Source organism: Protopterus annectens, chromosome 9.part0 (assembly GCF_019279795.1).
Source record: "Protopterus annectens isolate FY-2018-M chromosome 9.part0, PAN1.0, whole genome shotgun sequence".
NCBI lineage: Eukaryota > Metazoa > Chordata > Ceratodontiformes > Protopteridae > Protopterus > Protopterus annectens.
Window position 1 is genome coordinate 851,339,179 of NC_056743.1, and position 16,960 is coordinate 851,356,138.

General features: G+C 43.7%; 1 protein-coding gene across 1 annotated transcript in view; it reads left to right on the plus strand.

Moving 5' to 3' along the window:
• The window catches only part of DAXX (death domain associated protein), an 894,338-nt gene that overhangs the window by 510,043 nt on the left and 367,335 nt on the right, over positions 1–16,960 (plus strand). Inside the window, exon 5 of the mRNA XM_044083553.1 lies at positions 15,311–15,536. Within this exon, the coding sequence (XP_043939488.1) occupies positions 15,311–15,536 (226 nt within the window). The remainder of the gene's footprint in view (positions 1–15,310; positions 15,537–16,960) is intronic.

Below are 16,960 nucleotides of genomic sequence, written 5' to 3' on the forward strand. Positions count from 1 at the left end.
GCCCAAATAAATAGAGAAAACAGCAGTCTAGCATAACCAGCAGCTACCGCAATATAAACTGCTGATCTGAAGTAGTTACTTCATTTGTTCTGCAACCTGTGGGTCTCGGATCCGACCTCAGATCCGACCGGCAGCTTTCCAAGCTTCAAGATCCGAGCTTCTAGCTCCTCCCCTCTAACCATAATCCCCTGTCACCACCACACTACCCCAGATCGTTTTTGCCGCGGCTTGATCACAAGCATCTTGAGAAGAGCTCCTGAGCTTAGTAGCAGTGAAGTGAATTTTTTCTTAATTATTTTCTTAAATTTTTGACAAATTGAGTGTGTTGAGAGAGTGTTTCTCTGCCCTTTTTTATTTGCGGGATTGGCGTTTTGTTCAGTTAACCCTCCCCTAGGTGTTTGGGCGTGTGAGTGTGTGTGTTATGAAAATGGCCAATGGCCATAAGGCTATTTTTTCTAAGTGCACTGGGTGTGGCCATAAGCTTTCCCCAGCTGATGGCCACACTCAGTGCGTTATATGCCTGGGGGTTGCCCATTTGTCTTCAGACTGCCAGGTTTGCGCAGCCTTCAACCCCCGGGCTGTGAGGGACAGGAGGAACAGGCTTATTCTGGCGGGATTGCTTCTCCCGGAGGAGGCCTCTTCCTCCTCTCCCTCCAAGGTGCAGGCTGCCCAGGTAGCTTCGGCACCCTTGACTCCCTCGACTCAGCCTCAACCTCCCACTGTTGCCTTGAGTACGAGGGAAGTTCAGTCTTCTCCTTCTAGGGAAAAGCACAGGGAGAAGCACCAACATAAGAGGCGAGCCGAGCCTCATCCCTTGGCTCCGCCATCGAAGACTGCTAAATCGCCCCCGAGGGTGTCCGGACCTTCTCCTTCTCGGCTCCGAACCCCTTCCTTCTCACTGGAGCCGGAGGAGCTCCGATCACCCTCGAGGTCGTCGAGGCGAACTTCCAGGCCCGCCTCTACGACCTCCTCTAGATCTACTAGGTCTCCCTCCGACGCCGATATGGACAGGATGATGCGTCGGTTTTTGCAGACCCAAATGCAGATGGGGGTGCTCTTGCCCCCCCCCCATAGGGGGGGAGTGCAGCTTCAATATTTGCCCCAATTTTTCCTTCTTCAACCCGGATCCGGGTTTTGGAATCTTCGGATCCAGGCCCTTTCGGAGCCAGGGTTTTGTCGGTGCCAGTGGCCCAAGCCTTCTTGACGCCGACCATACCCTCGAGTATCTCGGATCCGAGTTCTCTGGGCCGGGCGTCAGATCCGTGGGAGCGGGTGCCTCTTCGGCACCTCCTATGTCGGAGAGCACCTCCCTTTCGGATCCGACTGCTTCGGCTCCGACCCCGATCCCTATCTCGGAGCCGAGGAGACTGCTCTTGGGCCAGAAGAGAGTAGTTCTCCCTCGGCGTTCGAGGTAGTGGAAAGGGTACTGTCGAGGTCTTCCAGGTCCCCGACCCGGGCTTTGGATCCTTCCACTCTCTCACTGCATACGGGTCTACCTTCCATCATCCTTCCATCGGGACAGCCTGCTCAGACCCTCCAGTTGGTTCCCTTGGAGGAACAAGAGGCCATTGACGAGCCCTCTTCTGATAGTCCCACAGAAGAGGTGCCTCATAAACGGACGTGTAAAAGGAGGCACATGGACTCCCCCGAGTCAGTCACCACAGATACGGACTTAGAGGAAAGGGAAGGTTCCCCAAGGCCACCCCCCGAGGATGTCTCCTTTGGAGACATCATGGAAATGTTGCGTATTATGGGGGGGTGGTCTGCCCAAAAACCTTCCTCGGATGAGTCCGTATTTCTGGAGGCGTTTGAAGCGGACCATCTACCTCCTGGGTGTCCCCACTGGCAGATCCCCTGGTAGATCTCCTGACTACCAGGGCTTGGAAGGAGCCCGACACCGTGGAGCCTATCCCACGCCGGCCGGATAAAATCCTTAGCCCCCTTTCAGATAGGCAGGCTTGGGCTAAAGGGTCTACAGTTGATGCCATGTTGGTGGCTGCTGCCACTAAGAGAGGACTCTCCCAGGAGAACTCCACGGTCCACCCGACGGACATGGAGTCCCGGGCGCTGGACCGTATAGGGAAGCGGACCTTTGCTTCAGCAACCTTCTCTGTGAGGGTGCTGAATTATATGGCGCATGTCATCAGGCTGCAATGGGATTTGATCAAGGAATACACTGCAGCTCCACCAGAGTCCATGTCGGTCGAGGACAAAACCGTGTTCTTGACTCATATGGCCACTCTCAAGTCCATCTCAAATACTTTCATGCGGCTGCTGTCTTATGCTACGGAGGGAGCCGCAAGGGCCAGCGGGGCAGGTGTTGTCTTGCGACGCCATGCCTGGCTCTGCCTTTGTAATTTCACGGAACCTTTCAAGGCGTCCTTCGCGAACGCACCCTTTGACGGCTCTTCGCTTTTTGGCAAGACCGTACGCGATACACTAGTCCAAAGCGAGAAGGATGGGAAGACGCTGTCTGCCATCGGAGTCCGCTTCTCGAGCCCCCAACGTTCCTTCTCAAGGAATCAGAGGGGGCAAAGGAAGCTGTGGTTCCGCAAGTCTCAGCAATCCTATCCAGCTTCGGACTCCACGCCCTCCAGAGGCAGAGGGGGGCAGGGTGGATGCCGGCCCAGAGGCAGAGGGGGATCGCGGAACTTCGAGTCTAGGGAGCCTTTCTCCGAGAGACCTGCGCAGCAGCCCTGAGGGCTTACCCGACTGTCCAGCTCTGGAGGCAGTCGGGGGGGCGTTTAACGAAGCACCTGTCAATGCGGGAGTCCATCACGAACGATCGATGGGTGCTCCGAATTATATCCAGAGGCTACAAAATTCCCTTCCTATTTCGTCCTCCCTCAGGTGGTTGCCTCCGCGATGTCCCACCCAATCAAAGAGAGGCGGCGACCGTAGAGATTTCAAATTTGTTAGAAAAAAGAGCCATCCAGCGGGTCCCCCCAGACCAATCCGGACCGGGCTACTACTCAAGGTTCTTTTTAGTGCCAAAAAAGACGGGGGACCTCAGGCCCATTCTAGACTTGTCCGCCCTGAACATGTTTGTCCCCAAAGAAAAGTTCCGGATGGTCACTCTACAATCTATTCTCCCCTTAATGCAGGAGAATGACTGGATGTGCTCTATAGACCACAAGGACGCGTACTACCACATTCTAATGGACAGACGGTCCAGGAAGTTCCTCCGCTTCCGGCTAGGGGACAGTCATTACCAGTTCAGGGTCCTTCCGTTCGGACTCACCTCAGCCCCCAGGGTGTTCACCAAAGTCATGGCAGTGGTTGCGGCCCACCTGAGGCTTCAGGGCATAAGGGTCTTTCTGTACCTAGATGACTGGCTCCTCACAGCAACCAACAGGCATCAGCTTTGTATTGCGAGGGACTATGTTTTGTCTCTTGCCGACAGCTTGGGCATTTCAGTCAACATACCGAAGTCTTTTCTTCATCCTGTGCAAGCATTAGATTTCATAGGAGCCAGGCTAGATTCCCGATCTTCTCGGGCCTTCTTGACCTCAGACAGGCTGTCCAGCCTCTCACTCCAAGTTTTGGCTCTTCGCACCAAAGCTCCGCCGGCGGAGTTAGTCCTGAGAGCACTAGGCTTGATGGCAGCGGCTATCGGCCTCTCTCTCCATGCTCGCCTAAGGATGCGTATATTACAGTGGACACTCCAAGTTCAATGGTCACTGTTGCACCATCCATTGAATACTCCCATTTCCCTGAGCAGGGTTTGCAGGGAATCCCTCTTTTGGTGGCTTCACTCCCCAGAACTCAGGCAAGGGAGACCCTTTGTGATTCCCCATCCCCAGGCCACGTTAACCACGGATGCTTCTCGCCTAGGGTGGGGGGGGCATTGTTTGGGCAGAAACGTCCAAGGTACGTGGACCTTGTCGGAGACCGCCTTGCACATAAATGTTCTGGAGATGAGGGTGGTGCTTCTAGCGTTGCAGGCTCTCCAAGACCTTCTACCTCTAGGAACGATTGCAATACAGACAGACAATATGTCAGTGGTCTGGTATATAAACAAACAAGGGGGAACCAGATCCTACACTCTTTGCCGAGAAGCCATGAAAGTTTGGGAATGGGCGATATCCACCAACCGCTTTCTGATAGCAATGCACATTCCGGGACGATCCAACATCCTGGCGGACAAATTGAGTCGAGTAATTCTCAGTCCTTACGAGTGGTCTCTCAATCCGAAAGTTGCGAAGGAGATTTTCCACAAGTGGGGTTGGCCTCGCTGCGATCTCTTTGCTACTCCACAAAACACAAAATGCAGCGAGTTCTTCGCAATTCTTCCCCCAGAAGGGGAGAGCCCCAGAGACGCTCTGATTCATGCTTGGCCTCCCAGTCTACTCTATGCTTATCCCCCGCTTCCGCTCATGGCGAAGTTCATTCAGAAGGCCGCATGGTTGCGGAGCAAAATTATCCTCATAGCCCCATTCTGGCCTCATCAAATCTGGTTTCCATACCTGCGGTCTCACAGTCTCTCCTCCCCTTTAATCCTGGATCCCATTCCAGATCTGATCTCGCACCCAACAGGGTGCCCAACACCGAACCTGGTAAACCTCAAGCTCGCGGCTTGGTTGATCCAGTTCCAGTAATGGCAAGGACTCGCGGTATCTCATCACCAGTGAAAACTATTCTGGTAGCGGCTCATAAACCTTCCACCAGGAAAATCTATAATAGCAAGTGGAAACGCAGCCAGGGTCTCAACCCTTTTACTGTTCCGATTCCTACAGTCTTGGATTTTTTGTCCATGATATTTGAACAAGGGGCCAGTGCATCAACGGTGAAAGTACAGTTGGCAGCAATATCCCATTTTCATGAGGGAGATGGATTAGGATCCCTAGCATCTACAAAATTGTGTAAGACATTCTTGCGTGGCGTTTTCCTTCTCAAGCCACCTGTGAAATCCGTGACTCCCCCTTGGGACTTGACCTTTGTTCTGCAAGTCTTAACTCATTCACTCCGGAGCAGCTCAGGAAAAGCTGCTTGCTTAATTCCACCATAGGAACAACAGTGCAGCCTGAGCTCATTTTCAGAAAATCCATTTGTAATAAACAAATGTTCATAACTCTTTAACTATAAGAGCTAGACTAAAAATGTAAACGTGAAAGTTGTTCAGCAGATACTGACCTTTCCAACAGTGTAAATGTTGATAGTGCATATCATAGTCATAATTAAATATTTGGCAAGGAATGCTGATATTATGCAATTTTTTTAACTTTTTGGAAAAGCAAAGCGCAGTATCTTGGTCTATGTACCATGCAGACCCGTACAACTTTTAATTTAATTTGTTAGTATGAATGTCAGCTTTAAAATGATACTTTAACCATAACTGTGTGACGCTCCTTTCATGAGATATTCACAGAAATATGATTAGTATATTATTTCTCATAATTGATAAATAAACAAAGCATAATATCTCATCACCTGTAGCAGACAGAGCCTACATATCAGTGTAGAAGTTGTGCATTTGAATGTCAGCTTCAAAATGACGCATCATTTGTGTGATTACTATGCTCCCTCGCAAAGATATGGGCATAATAATGAGAAGTATTGTAAATGTATAATTTTCATATTCGTACAAGACTAAACAAACTGTGATATCTGTACGTGTGTGCAGTGCACAGACAGTTCTTTTACCATGTTGTAAGGAGTAACACTATCTTCAAAATGATGCATCACTTCACACAATGCGGTGCTCCCTTGCAAAGTTATTTACCAAAATATGAAAAAAATCATAATTTCCATAACCTAAGTCGGAAACAAACTGATATCTGCCTATGAGTACAACATACAGGTACCATTCTTTTACCATGTTAGAACTATAAATAATATTTTCAAAATGAGATATTACTTAGCACATTCCGATGCTCCCTTGCAAAGTTATTTACCAAAATATGAAAAAAAAAATCATACTTTTCATAACCTAAGTCCAAAACAAACTTTGATATCTGCACATGTGTCAAACATACAGGCACAATTCTTTTAACATATTAGAACCAGCAGTACTGTCTTCAAAATGAGATATTACTTGGCACATTCAGATGCTCCCTTGCAAAGTTATTTACCAAAATATGAAAAAAAAAAATCATACTTTTCATAACCTAAGTCCAAAACAAACTTTGATATCTGCACATGTGTCAAACATACAGGCACAATTCTTTTAACATATTAGAACCAGCAGTACTGTCTTCAAAATGAGATATTACTTGGCACATTCAGATGCTCCCTTGCAAAGTTATTTACCAAAATATGAAAAAAATCATAATTTCCATAACCATAAGTCTCATACAAACTTTGATATCTGCACGTGTCAAACATACTGGCACAATTCTTTTACCATATTAGAACCAGCAATACTGTCTTCAAAATGAGATATTACTTGGCACATTCAGATGCTCCCTTGCAAAGTTATTTACCAAAATATAAAAAAATCATAATTTCCATAACAGTTATTTGCCAAGCTCAGAGAAATTAATTTTACACAACACATTTCATAATAGTGTTTTACTTACTGTACTGGTCTGACTTGGTCATGGGTGTTTTCCATTCTACTCACAATCATGCATGGCCTCACGCCATTGTGGAGGTTGGTCAAGAACAACGCAATGCCCTCCTCAGTTAAGTGAATGCCATCCCTTCTGAATGCATTCTGTAAACGTCTGAACAGCAGAAGGCAGTCTTACCTTATCTGAAATAAAGCATGGGTAGACACTGACAAGGGTGCCCAGCCAGGGCACATGTAAAGAGAAAAAGCAGGGTAAGGACCGCTGCTCCACTAATATGCCAAGGACAGGCATGGGGCTCCAGATGTTGGTTATCTGTAGTGTCCCATAGCTGTGCCGGCTGCCCACTCAGACTGCTGATACCACTATCTTCTCATGACCTCCTTCAGTGTCAGCAGTCTGTCTTACCTCTGCCTTTTCTCTTTACATGTGCCCATTCAGCAATGGACCTAAGGGATGAGGGACTGAAGTAACTCAGTAATTGCTGTCCTGACCTTCATACATTTACTACTCTCACCTACATACACTGACTACACCTGAAGGCAGGGAGACTGAGTGGAGAGCTACATCAAGGCAACATGTCAAAAGACCAAGACTGACCCAGGCTGTGTCTTTTTGCATGATTTTGCATTACATCACAGTGGCACACCCAAGCCCATGCTTATCGAGGACAGCAGCACTATGGGACTGTGCTGTAGAGTCTCCAGGTTCCCAAGTGTGATCCCGGTGGATCACAAGATCCATGCTGGCTGGGTATGCCCCCTGTGATGCACCCAGCAACACAATATTTGGCGATGGGACAGCATAAGGTTTTAGGCTGCTCCCTTTCCAGTGACTCCCAGAACAGCAGAAGACAGTCTTACCTTATCTGAAATAAAGCATGGGTAGACACTGACAAGGGTGCCCAGCCAGGGCACATGTAAAGAGAAAAAGCAGGGTAAGGACCGCCACTCCACTAATATGCCAAGGACAGGCATGGGGCTCCAGATGTTGGTTATCTGTAGTGTCCCATAGCAGTGCCGGCTGCCCACTCAGACTGCTGATACCACTATGGTCTCATGACCTCCTTCAGTGTCAGCAGCAGAAACATATTGGTGTCAAGTGTGAAAGGAAATCAAAGCAGAAGTAAACAAAAATCAGACAGCAACTGAATGTGGCAAAAATGGAAAGCATATGAGAAGGATCAGATATGAAGAAAATAAATGGTATAAATATTGTGCCATGGGCAAAGCCCTGGAAACAGTTGCACTTCTTGTTGTTAGGGGTGATACACTAATTGCCATGGGACTGTATACTAAAAGAAATAATAGTGTGACAAGACTGTTGTATTGGGGATTGTGCAAACACTACAATAATGTAGTAGTTGAGAAACAGTAGAAATATGAACCCCAGAGCATTGTAGAGAATGATGGTGTTTGTATCACATGGGATCACTCATCACCAACAGTTAAAAAATAGATGGGAGAATACCAAATATATTAGTCGAGGAAAAAAGACATAAGTAGTGTTGATCATTGTAGTGTCATATACCAGGATTTGCAGGCAGAAATGACAACAATTTGTTATTATACCTACACAGAACCAGTAGTGGTAGGAGCAACAGGTCTAGTAAAAATAATTTGCAGTCATATGCTACCAATACTTGGAACTCTGTATGAATTCAGTTCTGAGAATATCGCAGGTGCTATTTGCAGTTTTGGTTAACATCAAACACTGAAACAATACTAATTTCATGAACTATCCTTGTCTAAGAAAAAGTATTCGACTGAGCATCCTCCTAATGGAGAATCTAGGGTGATAGAAAAATAAATGCTTCTGCCTTCTCCCACTCTAAACTACAACACTGACATATTACAGTACATCATACCAATCCAATGTGCTCCAGCTCATAGCTGCGATTCTAAAATAAGGTGCAACATGAGAACATTCTCCCACTCTAAACTACAACACTGATGTAATAAAGTACATAATACCAATCCAATATGCTCCAGCTCATAGCTGTGATTCTAAAATAAGGTGCAACATGAGAACATTTTCAGGATAACTTAACTATACATGCTTCTCAGTATCTACCATGATTCATGAATAAAAATAAAATCTCTACCCAACGCTGCTATTCAACACCCCAACCAATAATCTTTACTAAACATGATACCGATGATGCCCAATCTGCCACGTCAGCTGTATAATTTTCAGAGCAAGCAAATGGTGCAGACTGATAAGCCATACCTGCTACAAACTGTATCTATCTGATTCTAACATAAAGTGTTGTTAGATTTTAGATTAGGCTGACAGTACTTGGTGCTAAGCCATACTGTTCCAGACAACAGCTGAAGTTCCAATATAAAGTTTGCTGAATGGAAAAAGAACACTCTAAATGCATGTGTTTACTGCCCACCAAATACCATTATGCCATGTAGCAGTAATTAATCCAGTCATCCGCATTTTTCCTAAGTAAAGGAAATGGTCCATAATCACAGTCCACACATCCTTCCAACCCTCCTACTCTAGTCTCACAATCCAGCACCTGCAGCCCATTACTTAGCTTATATAAATCAGCCTTGCAACTTTAATAAAGTTCAAAAATGTTTAGACAATTTTAGAAGACTTTCATGCTGTAAATTATCAGATTGGCAAAGAATAATAATAACTGGCACAGAATATTACTAACTGCTGGAGTTATAAGTCTGTTTTTAACCTGAACATTTCTTCTTAACTTTAGCAATTCAAAATTTATGCACCATAAATGCAAAATACCACCAATAAGATCTAAAAAAATGCTTACACATTTCTGGGTCAAAAAGTCATTTTGGACAGGAAACAATGATATAGCTTTCAGTGTAAATATTATTTTTACAGCTCATAAATGTAATGTTACAGCTAGTATTACTCTTGCAAGAGTAACCCAGGATAAATGCATATATAGGTGATATAAACCACAAGTTAGGCTGAACAGTTTCAGCTGCAGCTATGTAATTCTCTCCAAACCAAAACATAAACAATGGCACACAGACAACAAATTATACTGTGAGAGCAAGAAGAAATACGAATAACAAACCCAGGCAGGAATACAATACTGAAAAAATTGGAGCTCAGCACAAAGACCTCACTTTGACATTTGAAGTGCAGCAGGTGAATATACACAAACGGATGCAAACTGTTTTTTTTTTCCCTTATTCCGCTTACAAAAATAGCTTGCACTCATATGTCGTGCACATGTCATCATCTTGTTTCATTATGCTTTGCTGTGACTGCACCTTGCTACGGTGTAATTAGTATGGCACATTCAGGAAATAAAAAATATCCTCATTGCAAAGGGAATCTAATAAGCATGCACTTACAGTTTAGTTGTTGTGTCTTTTCGGGGTTACTGTTCGCCGATTCACGCATGTCTCCATGCAGAAGACAAATTCCCATTTTGTGGTTCAGATTCCTTGCACTAAGAGGTTGAGAGGCACTCTTATGCATTATAGTACTGGACTTTAATAGTATGGGTGAGCTACACCAAAAGTTTATAGGTATGGCCATTCTAGACTATCAAAAGCCATTCAGACATCTAAAAGGACTGTCCCTGATTTGCTCATTTGAAGTGATCTGCTGTCAGTGCTGAAAGGCATCTGCTCTGAAAAAAAAAGGATTCATTTCCACAATCCAGGATTAGCTTTTTATGGCTGTAAACAAATAAAGAGGATGGGTTAGAACAGCTTCACAGTCCCACTGCTAAAACTAAATGGCTGTGTGTACCACTGTGAAATTACATGATAGTAACTGTCAGTCCAAAGGTGTAGTTTCCTTATGTATGCCTCTTGCCCAAGTTACGTTGGGAAGAGAGGACGTTCAAAAAGAGAATATGAACACATACATGACATCTCCATGTGTACCAATAACACACTGTATAAAAAAGTGAAAAATGTGGGTCATTTGACAACATACATCCAACCCACCTTGTGCAGTGCAAAAATACAGAAACAACCATCACGATAAACCACAATGGAACAAAGGAAGCTTGTGAAATCCATCATGAGATAAATGTGTAAGTAAAAAGGCAATGTCAGAGAAAACATACATCCAACCCAAATGGTACTAAACCGAGTCAATGAAAGAAACAAACTCCATTGAAATTTTCATCATCCTGCTGGACGAACTCTGCAGATTTGCAGAACTTAACTTATATGCACAGATTTGCTCCACTCACTGCTGCTTGCTGCTGTATTCCCTTTTCCGACCGCCTTCTGCAGAAGGCCAAAGCTGATGTCACACGCATACGTCAGCCATAAATTTAAAGTTCTAGATTAAAAAAAAAAAATTCGTTATGGATGAGAGGTATGGCACAGCGGAACTCCGGTCTGCTAATGATTGGCAGTAGATTTGCACTAGGCTGTTATTCTCTTGTATGCATTAACCACCATACTGTTCCATTTACTTCGCAGAGAAGAGGACTTCATAACAGCCTAGTACAAATATCCACATGAATGACTAATCAAACCGTCAGCGTCTGACTGAGGCGACAACGCTACCGCATATTTTATATATAATTTTATATATAATCAAACACATCACATTTATTGGGGTCTGTATCATACTGTTCCATTTACTTTTATGTGCATACAAGAGAATAACAGCCTAGTGCAAATATCCACAGGAATGTGAGGAATGTCTGCAGCTTTAAATTAAAAAATAAACCAGTGGTATTACAGGAAAAACAAGTACAGTACCTCACCAATTAGGTAGGGAACGGCAGGAAGAGAAGGTAGTTGCTGTGCTGAGCTGACCGGGAACTCGAAACTGCAGTGGCTGAACGGGAACTTCTCGTAGTGCCTATATGGCGGTCCGTGAATTCCTTTACTGTAAAATAGAGGATCCAGTAGCAGGTAAAATCTCCAGTTCTTCGCAAAAAGAAGGAAATGCTGCTGGACCCACTATTTATTAGGGGAGAACAAAAGAAGCTTAGGTATGGGGTGGAGGTGTTATGCAAGTGGTGGCTCGGAATGCAAGAATCCGATTGGCTGCCACCACTTGCTTAGCAAGAACTTTTTCAAATGCTTTTTCTGCAAAAACTTCAATGTGACCTTAATGTTAAAACACACTGAATCGTAACTAGATATGATAAATTACATATTTAGTTACGATTTCAGAGTGTTTTACATTAAGTTGCACTAAAAATTAGCAGTACACTTTCTCTCGCTTGTGGAAGCACTCGGGGGGGGGGGGGGGTAATGGCTTGAAAACTGTATCTTCTCATGGCGCGCTCGGGCTTAAAGGCACAGGCGCCATGAGAAGGCACTCTGGGTTAATGAGTTAACAAAACCTCCTTTTGAACCTGCAGCTTCTGTATCTCTTAATTTTCTGTCCTGGAAAACAGCATTCTTGGTAGCCATAACTTCTGCTAAATGGGTTTCAGAGCTCCAAGCTTTGTGCATGAAACCTCCCTATCTTATTTTTCACAACGACAGAGTGTCTCTCAGGACTAACCCGTCTTTTTACCAAAAGTGGCATCTGTGGCAAATATCAATCAGACTATCAATCTGCCAGTGTTTTTCAAGAATTTTCAAAATAAGGGAGAATACATGTTGCATACACTAGATGTACATAGACAGTTGCATTTTTACCTGCACAGGACCAAAGATGTTCGTAAGGCTGATCAACTGTTCATGTCATTTGCTCCTTCATCCATGGGAAAACCTATATCTAAAGTGGCACTGGCTAATTGGATTTGTCAATGTATTTCTCAGGCTTACAAGGCATCGGGCAAAACAACCCCATTTAAAATTCGTGCACATTCCACACGGTCCATCGCAACTTCTGCAGCGTTCTGGTCCAGGATGCCGTTGGACGACATATGTTCAGCAGCCACTTGGTCTTCTGCTCATATGTTTACTTCTCATTATAAGCTGGACATGATATCTAGAAGCAGGGTGTCCTTTGGCTCTGCGATGCTTCGGAATATCCTTCCATAGGCCACCCAGGTTTTTTTGTTTAGGTAGCTGGGGACTGTGTCCCACAGGTTGCAGAACAAATGAAGTAACTACTTCAGATTTAGAAGTTATGTACTCACCATAACGTTTCATCTGAGTAGGTACTTCATTTGTCTGCAACCATCTCCCCCTGCCATCCCCCTAACCTGTATCGGGTTTCTAGGATCATTTATGATTCTTGAGAATAACTGAACCTGTTTATTACAGGTTTATCAGGTGATACAGCAGAACCGATCTGAGGTAGTGTGGTGGTGACAGGGGATTATGGGTAGAGGGGAGGAGCTAGGAGCTCGGATCTTGAAGCTTGGAAAGCTGCCATTCGGATCCGAGGTCGGATCCGAGACCCACAGGTTGCAGACAAATGAAGTACCTACTCAGATGGAACGTTATGGTGAGTACATAACTTCTCATTTTCTCTGTATTTATTTGGGCTTTTTGAATTAGTTGATATGCTTTGAATAGGAGATTTTAGCATCTTATAGAATTTTGCAATCATTCATGGTATTTATGGGTTGATTTGATATAAGGAATATATTCCTTTAATGTTTTTAATTAATTTACCAACTAACTAATTAAGTATACTATTTAAACAGTACTGTTTAATTTTATGGTAGCTGATGAAGTTAGTGTATTACTTCAACGAAAAGCTCTTCAGTATATCAGTTTTAATAAACGGGTTGTTTTACAGACGCTTGGTATTTTGTTCGTGGATTCAAGGAGTTTTTAGTGTTTTGTCTGTTCATGTAGGACATTTGTTTAAGCCCTAGAATCCTTTTTGTGAGGTACTTTTGTGGCCTCTCCAGTTGTTGTAGGTGTCTGGTCAGGTACATGCCAAACGGGGCATTATTTTCAATGATTGGTCTAATGAGGGATGATGACCTCTTTATTCCTGGATGTGAAACCTTTGGTTATAAGATGTGCCATGTAGAAGGACTTTCTGACCACAGTGGCAATGTTATGGTCGAAGGTGAGGTGGCTGTCGACCTGGGTGCCCAGATCTCTTATGGCCCCTTCAGTGTTCAGTGGGCTGCCATCAACGTGGTAATTCGTGGGAACTGAGTTTTTCCAAAGGGGATGATAACACAATTTTTGGCGTTAAGCTTCAGGCTTTGGTTCCGACACCAGTCAATGGTCTCGGAGAGGCCATTGGGGAGTTAGACTCCTTGCTTGCAGTCATCAGTGAGCTTGGTCAGCCAGAGTCCTTCTGTGTTGGCCTGGACGTCTGAGAAGTAGATGCCAAACAGGAGAGCATCCACGACCAAGCCCTGTGGGACTCCACTCATGACTGGTCAACAGTCTGGTTTGGAATCTGCAACTTTCACTCTGTGGGTCCTGTCTGTGAGACAGTTTGCAACCCACCTAGTGATGCAAGGATTGATGCCTAGTTTGGTGAGTTTATCAATGATACCTGAGTGGGGAGAAACACATCCCTGCCAAGTCTCAAACACGGGACCTTGTGCACTCCAGCCAGAGCAACTACCACTACACCAAGTGACACTAATTTATCATTAATCCTAGACAAATGGAATGAACTTCAAGTTCAGACTCAAACCTGACATTTCTTTATCTGTGAATTTATACCCTGATAAATTCACAGTATAGACCATATTATCGTTAACCACCATACCATGACAATTCATTGTCTCAGTTCCATTTGCCTCTTTTGGAGAAACACGAATATGTCTGTCCTTCCCTACCAACTTCCGGTCCATACTCAAAATATGCCTGTGACCGTTTGCGGTTATTTCGTTGTACCCCATTGCCTTGAAAAGTCCTCAGAAACCCCTCTGGATCATCAGCTGGTGGTAATGGGAGGTGTTCCACAATAGCGTTGCTTTCATAATCTGTAGATGTAGCTCCACTATCCGCAGAGGTAAACGAAGCACCATGTCTATCCTTCCTTCCTAATATACGTTGGAACCTTGTGTGCTGACGTGGTTTACATCGATTGTGACTAAGTATGAATGCCTGGTTACGGTCATAGTCACGTAAATCACGGTAAAGTTTTTTCTTTTTCTGATCTACGCTTTCCTTCTCAAAATTAACCAATTTATCATTAATCCTAGACAAAAACTGTTCCAAACGTACAATGGAAGTCTTTTGTGCAATGTCCGTACATAACATTTTGAGATCATCCTTTAATTTTTGCACTGTCAATTAGTCTCTCTCCACCAAAATATTAATCCATTCTGTACTGCATTTATGCGCTGCAGCCACTCACCGCATATGGAATTTTTGTTAGCCTCCAGAGTGTTATTTTTTTTCTCCAATAAACATCTTTATTAAATTATCACGTTGATATTTGGTGAAGGAAGACAGAAGAACATCTGATTATAATTTAAAAAAAAGAAAAAAAAAAATGGTCCCAATGTCTCTGCAGTTTAGCAAACAGTTGAGCCAGAGCTGCTACCCCCAATGCATTTCATGCTGTGAAGGCAGACATGATTGTTATGTTGAGTACCTCACTCAATTGTTTTTTGTTTCAGGCTAGGTCTTTAAGTTTTGAATTTTGAAGTGTTTGCATCCAGGGCACATGGATGTGAATGTGTAAAACTGAATATATTCAATTAATTGTATGTCACTGTGGGTGCATTGTTTTTTTGATTATCATATTTGTTAATATGAGAGAAACCTGCATTTTGTCTCAATACCTAGTATAGTTTCTTTGTGTTTTGTAAGTTTGCAGTTGTGTCAACCATGGAAGATTGTTCAGCATATATCATAGTGGAATAGAACAACTGGATGTGTATGTGCCATTGTGGCTTAATATTTACAGGGTGCAGCTTGACAATGATGAGGAGATTTTTTCATCTTATTACTTTTTAGGTCGAGGAAGCAAACAGTGTAGATAGAAAAAGTTCTCGCTTGGAAAAAGCATTTTCAGAAAAAACAAGCACAAAACTGAAGAATACCAAGGGATCGGACAGGGAAACTGAAGGTGATGAGGAGGCAGAAGATGATGAGGAGGATGAGTTGTCTTCAGATCCAGATATTGAAGAGGAATTGGAAAATAGTTGTCTGATGTCAGAGGAGGAGGAAGAGGAGGCCCATGGTTTGTATATTGATAAACAGATGGCAGTTTGCCTGTTCTGCATCCTATTAGATTGGTGTATAAGATGATGATGATAGCAATATTGATGGTGAAACGAGCTGCCTTTCAATATTTCTTGCATCTGCATGACTTCATTAGTTAAGCTAGTGAACTGCAAAAATAAGTTCAACTTTATGTGCCTGAACCCAGAAAAGAGAAGAATAACAGTAAATGTGAAGTTGTTCAATCTCGCCGTTCATTCTTCACTGATGGGTTTGGAGCAGATCCATCGGCTCCGACACGGCCATCAGCAAAGCTCAAGGTTTACCAGTAGCTCAAGACAAAGCCCCTTAAACCATGATGCACTGCTGGAATTACCTCAGATCTAGCTTGCCACAGCATGGCTCTCAGTGGTTTCAGTTCGCTCAAGCCTTTTTTGACACAAAAATCGCTATTCGCAAGTTTTTTCAAAACTACTTTAACTTTTATAGATAGTTTAGTTATATATTAAGCTCCTGTAGTTGTCTCGTTAGACCTATTCCCTTGGTGCTTCGTAGTTTAACATATTTGTAGCAGCCTCATGTTAGGCCTAGTTATTCAGTGTGTGTTTCCTCTATTACCAGTAGTTGCATCTATCTATATATATATATATATATATATATATATAAGTAGTGTGCGTTATATTTTTCATAGTATAGATAGTGTGCTGTTACACATTCAGTAGAGTTTGGCCTCCTTTTCCCAGGCCATTGTTAGTGTGTATTTCGTATATAAAGTATTATTTTGAGCCTAAGGATAGTTTTAACTTTTAGGCTGTATTAAACTGTTGGCCCCGTTTTTCTCCAGGCAATTGTTAGACTGTGTTGGTTATTTAGAACTGTTATAATGAGCCTAGGGTAGTTTACTCTAGGTTGTATTAGACTGTATAGTCTGTGTATTGCTTATATAGTTGAGCCTAGTTCCTTACTATTATGTCTGAGGAAAAAGACAAGCACCCAAAGTCTGGATTCAAAAAATGTCCAGACTGCGGGCAAAAGATATCTCACTGATGGGCACGTTCAGTGTGTGTATTTTGTGTGTCGCGCACTTACAGGAGTCCTGCAGCATCTGACATTCCTTTTCTTCAAGGGTTCTTTTAGAGAGGAAAAGGAAGCTTGTGGATCGAGGTTTGCTGAAGCATCCTTTTCTGAAGCTTTGACTGACTAGGATGGGGCCAGCAAGTCCTCTAAATTGTCAAAATCCTCCTCCGACTCCAAGGCATCTAAAAAGTCTTAGAAAGTCAGTCGAGGATTCCGGGACTTTGGTTCCACAGCTCTTGGAACAGAGTGTCTCTTCATTTCGGAGCCGGCCCAAAATTTTGGAACAGGTCTCTGAGAGACCTGTATCTCCACTCTTCCAATTGGCACCTTTGGTGCACTCCTCTAGATCTTCTGTCAGCCTCCCAG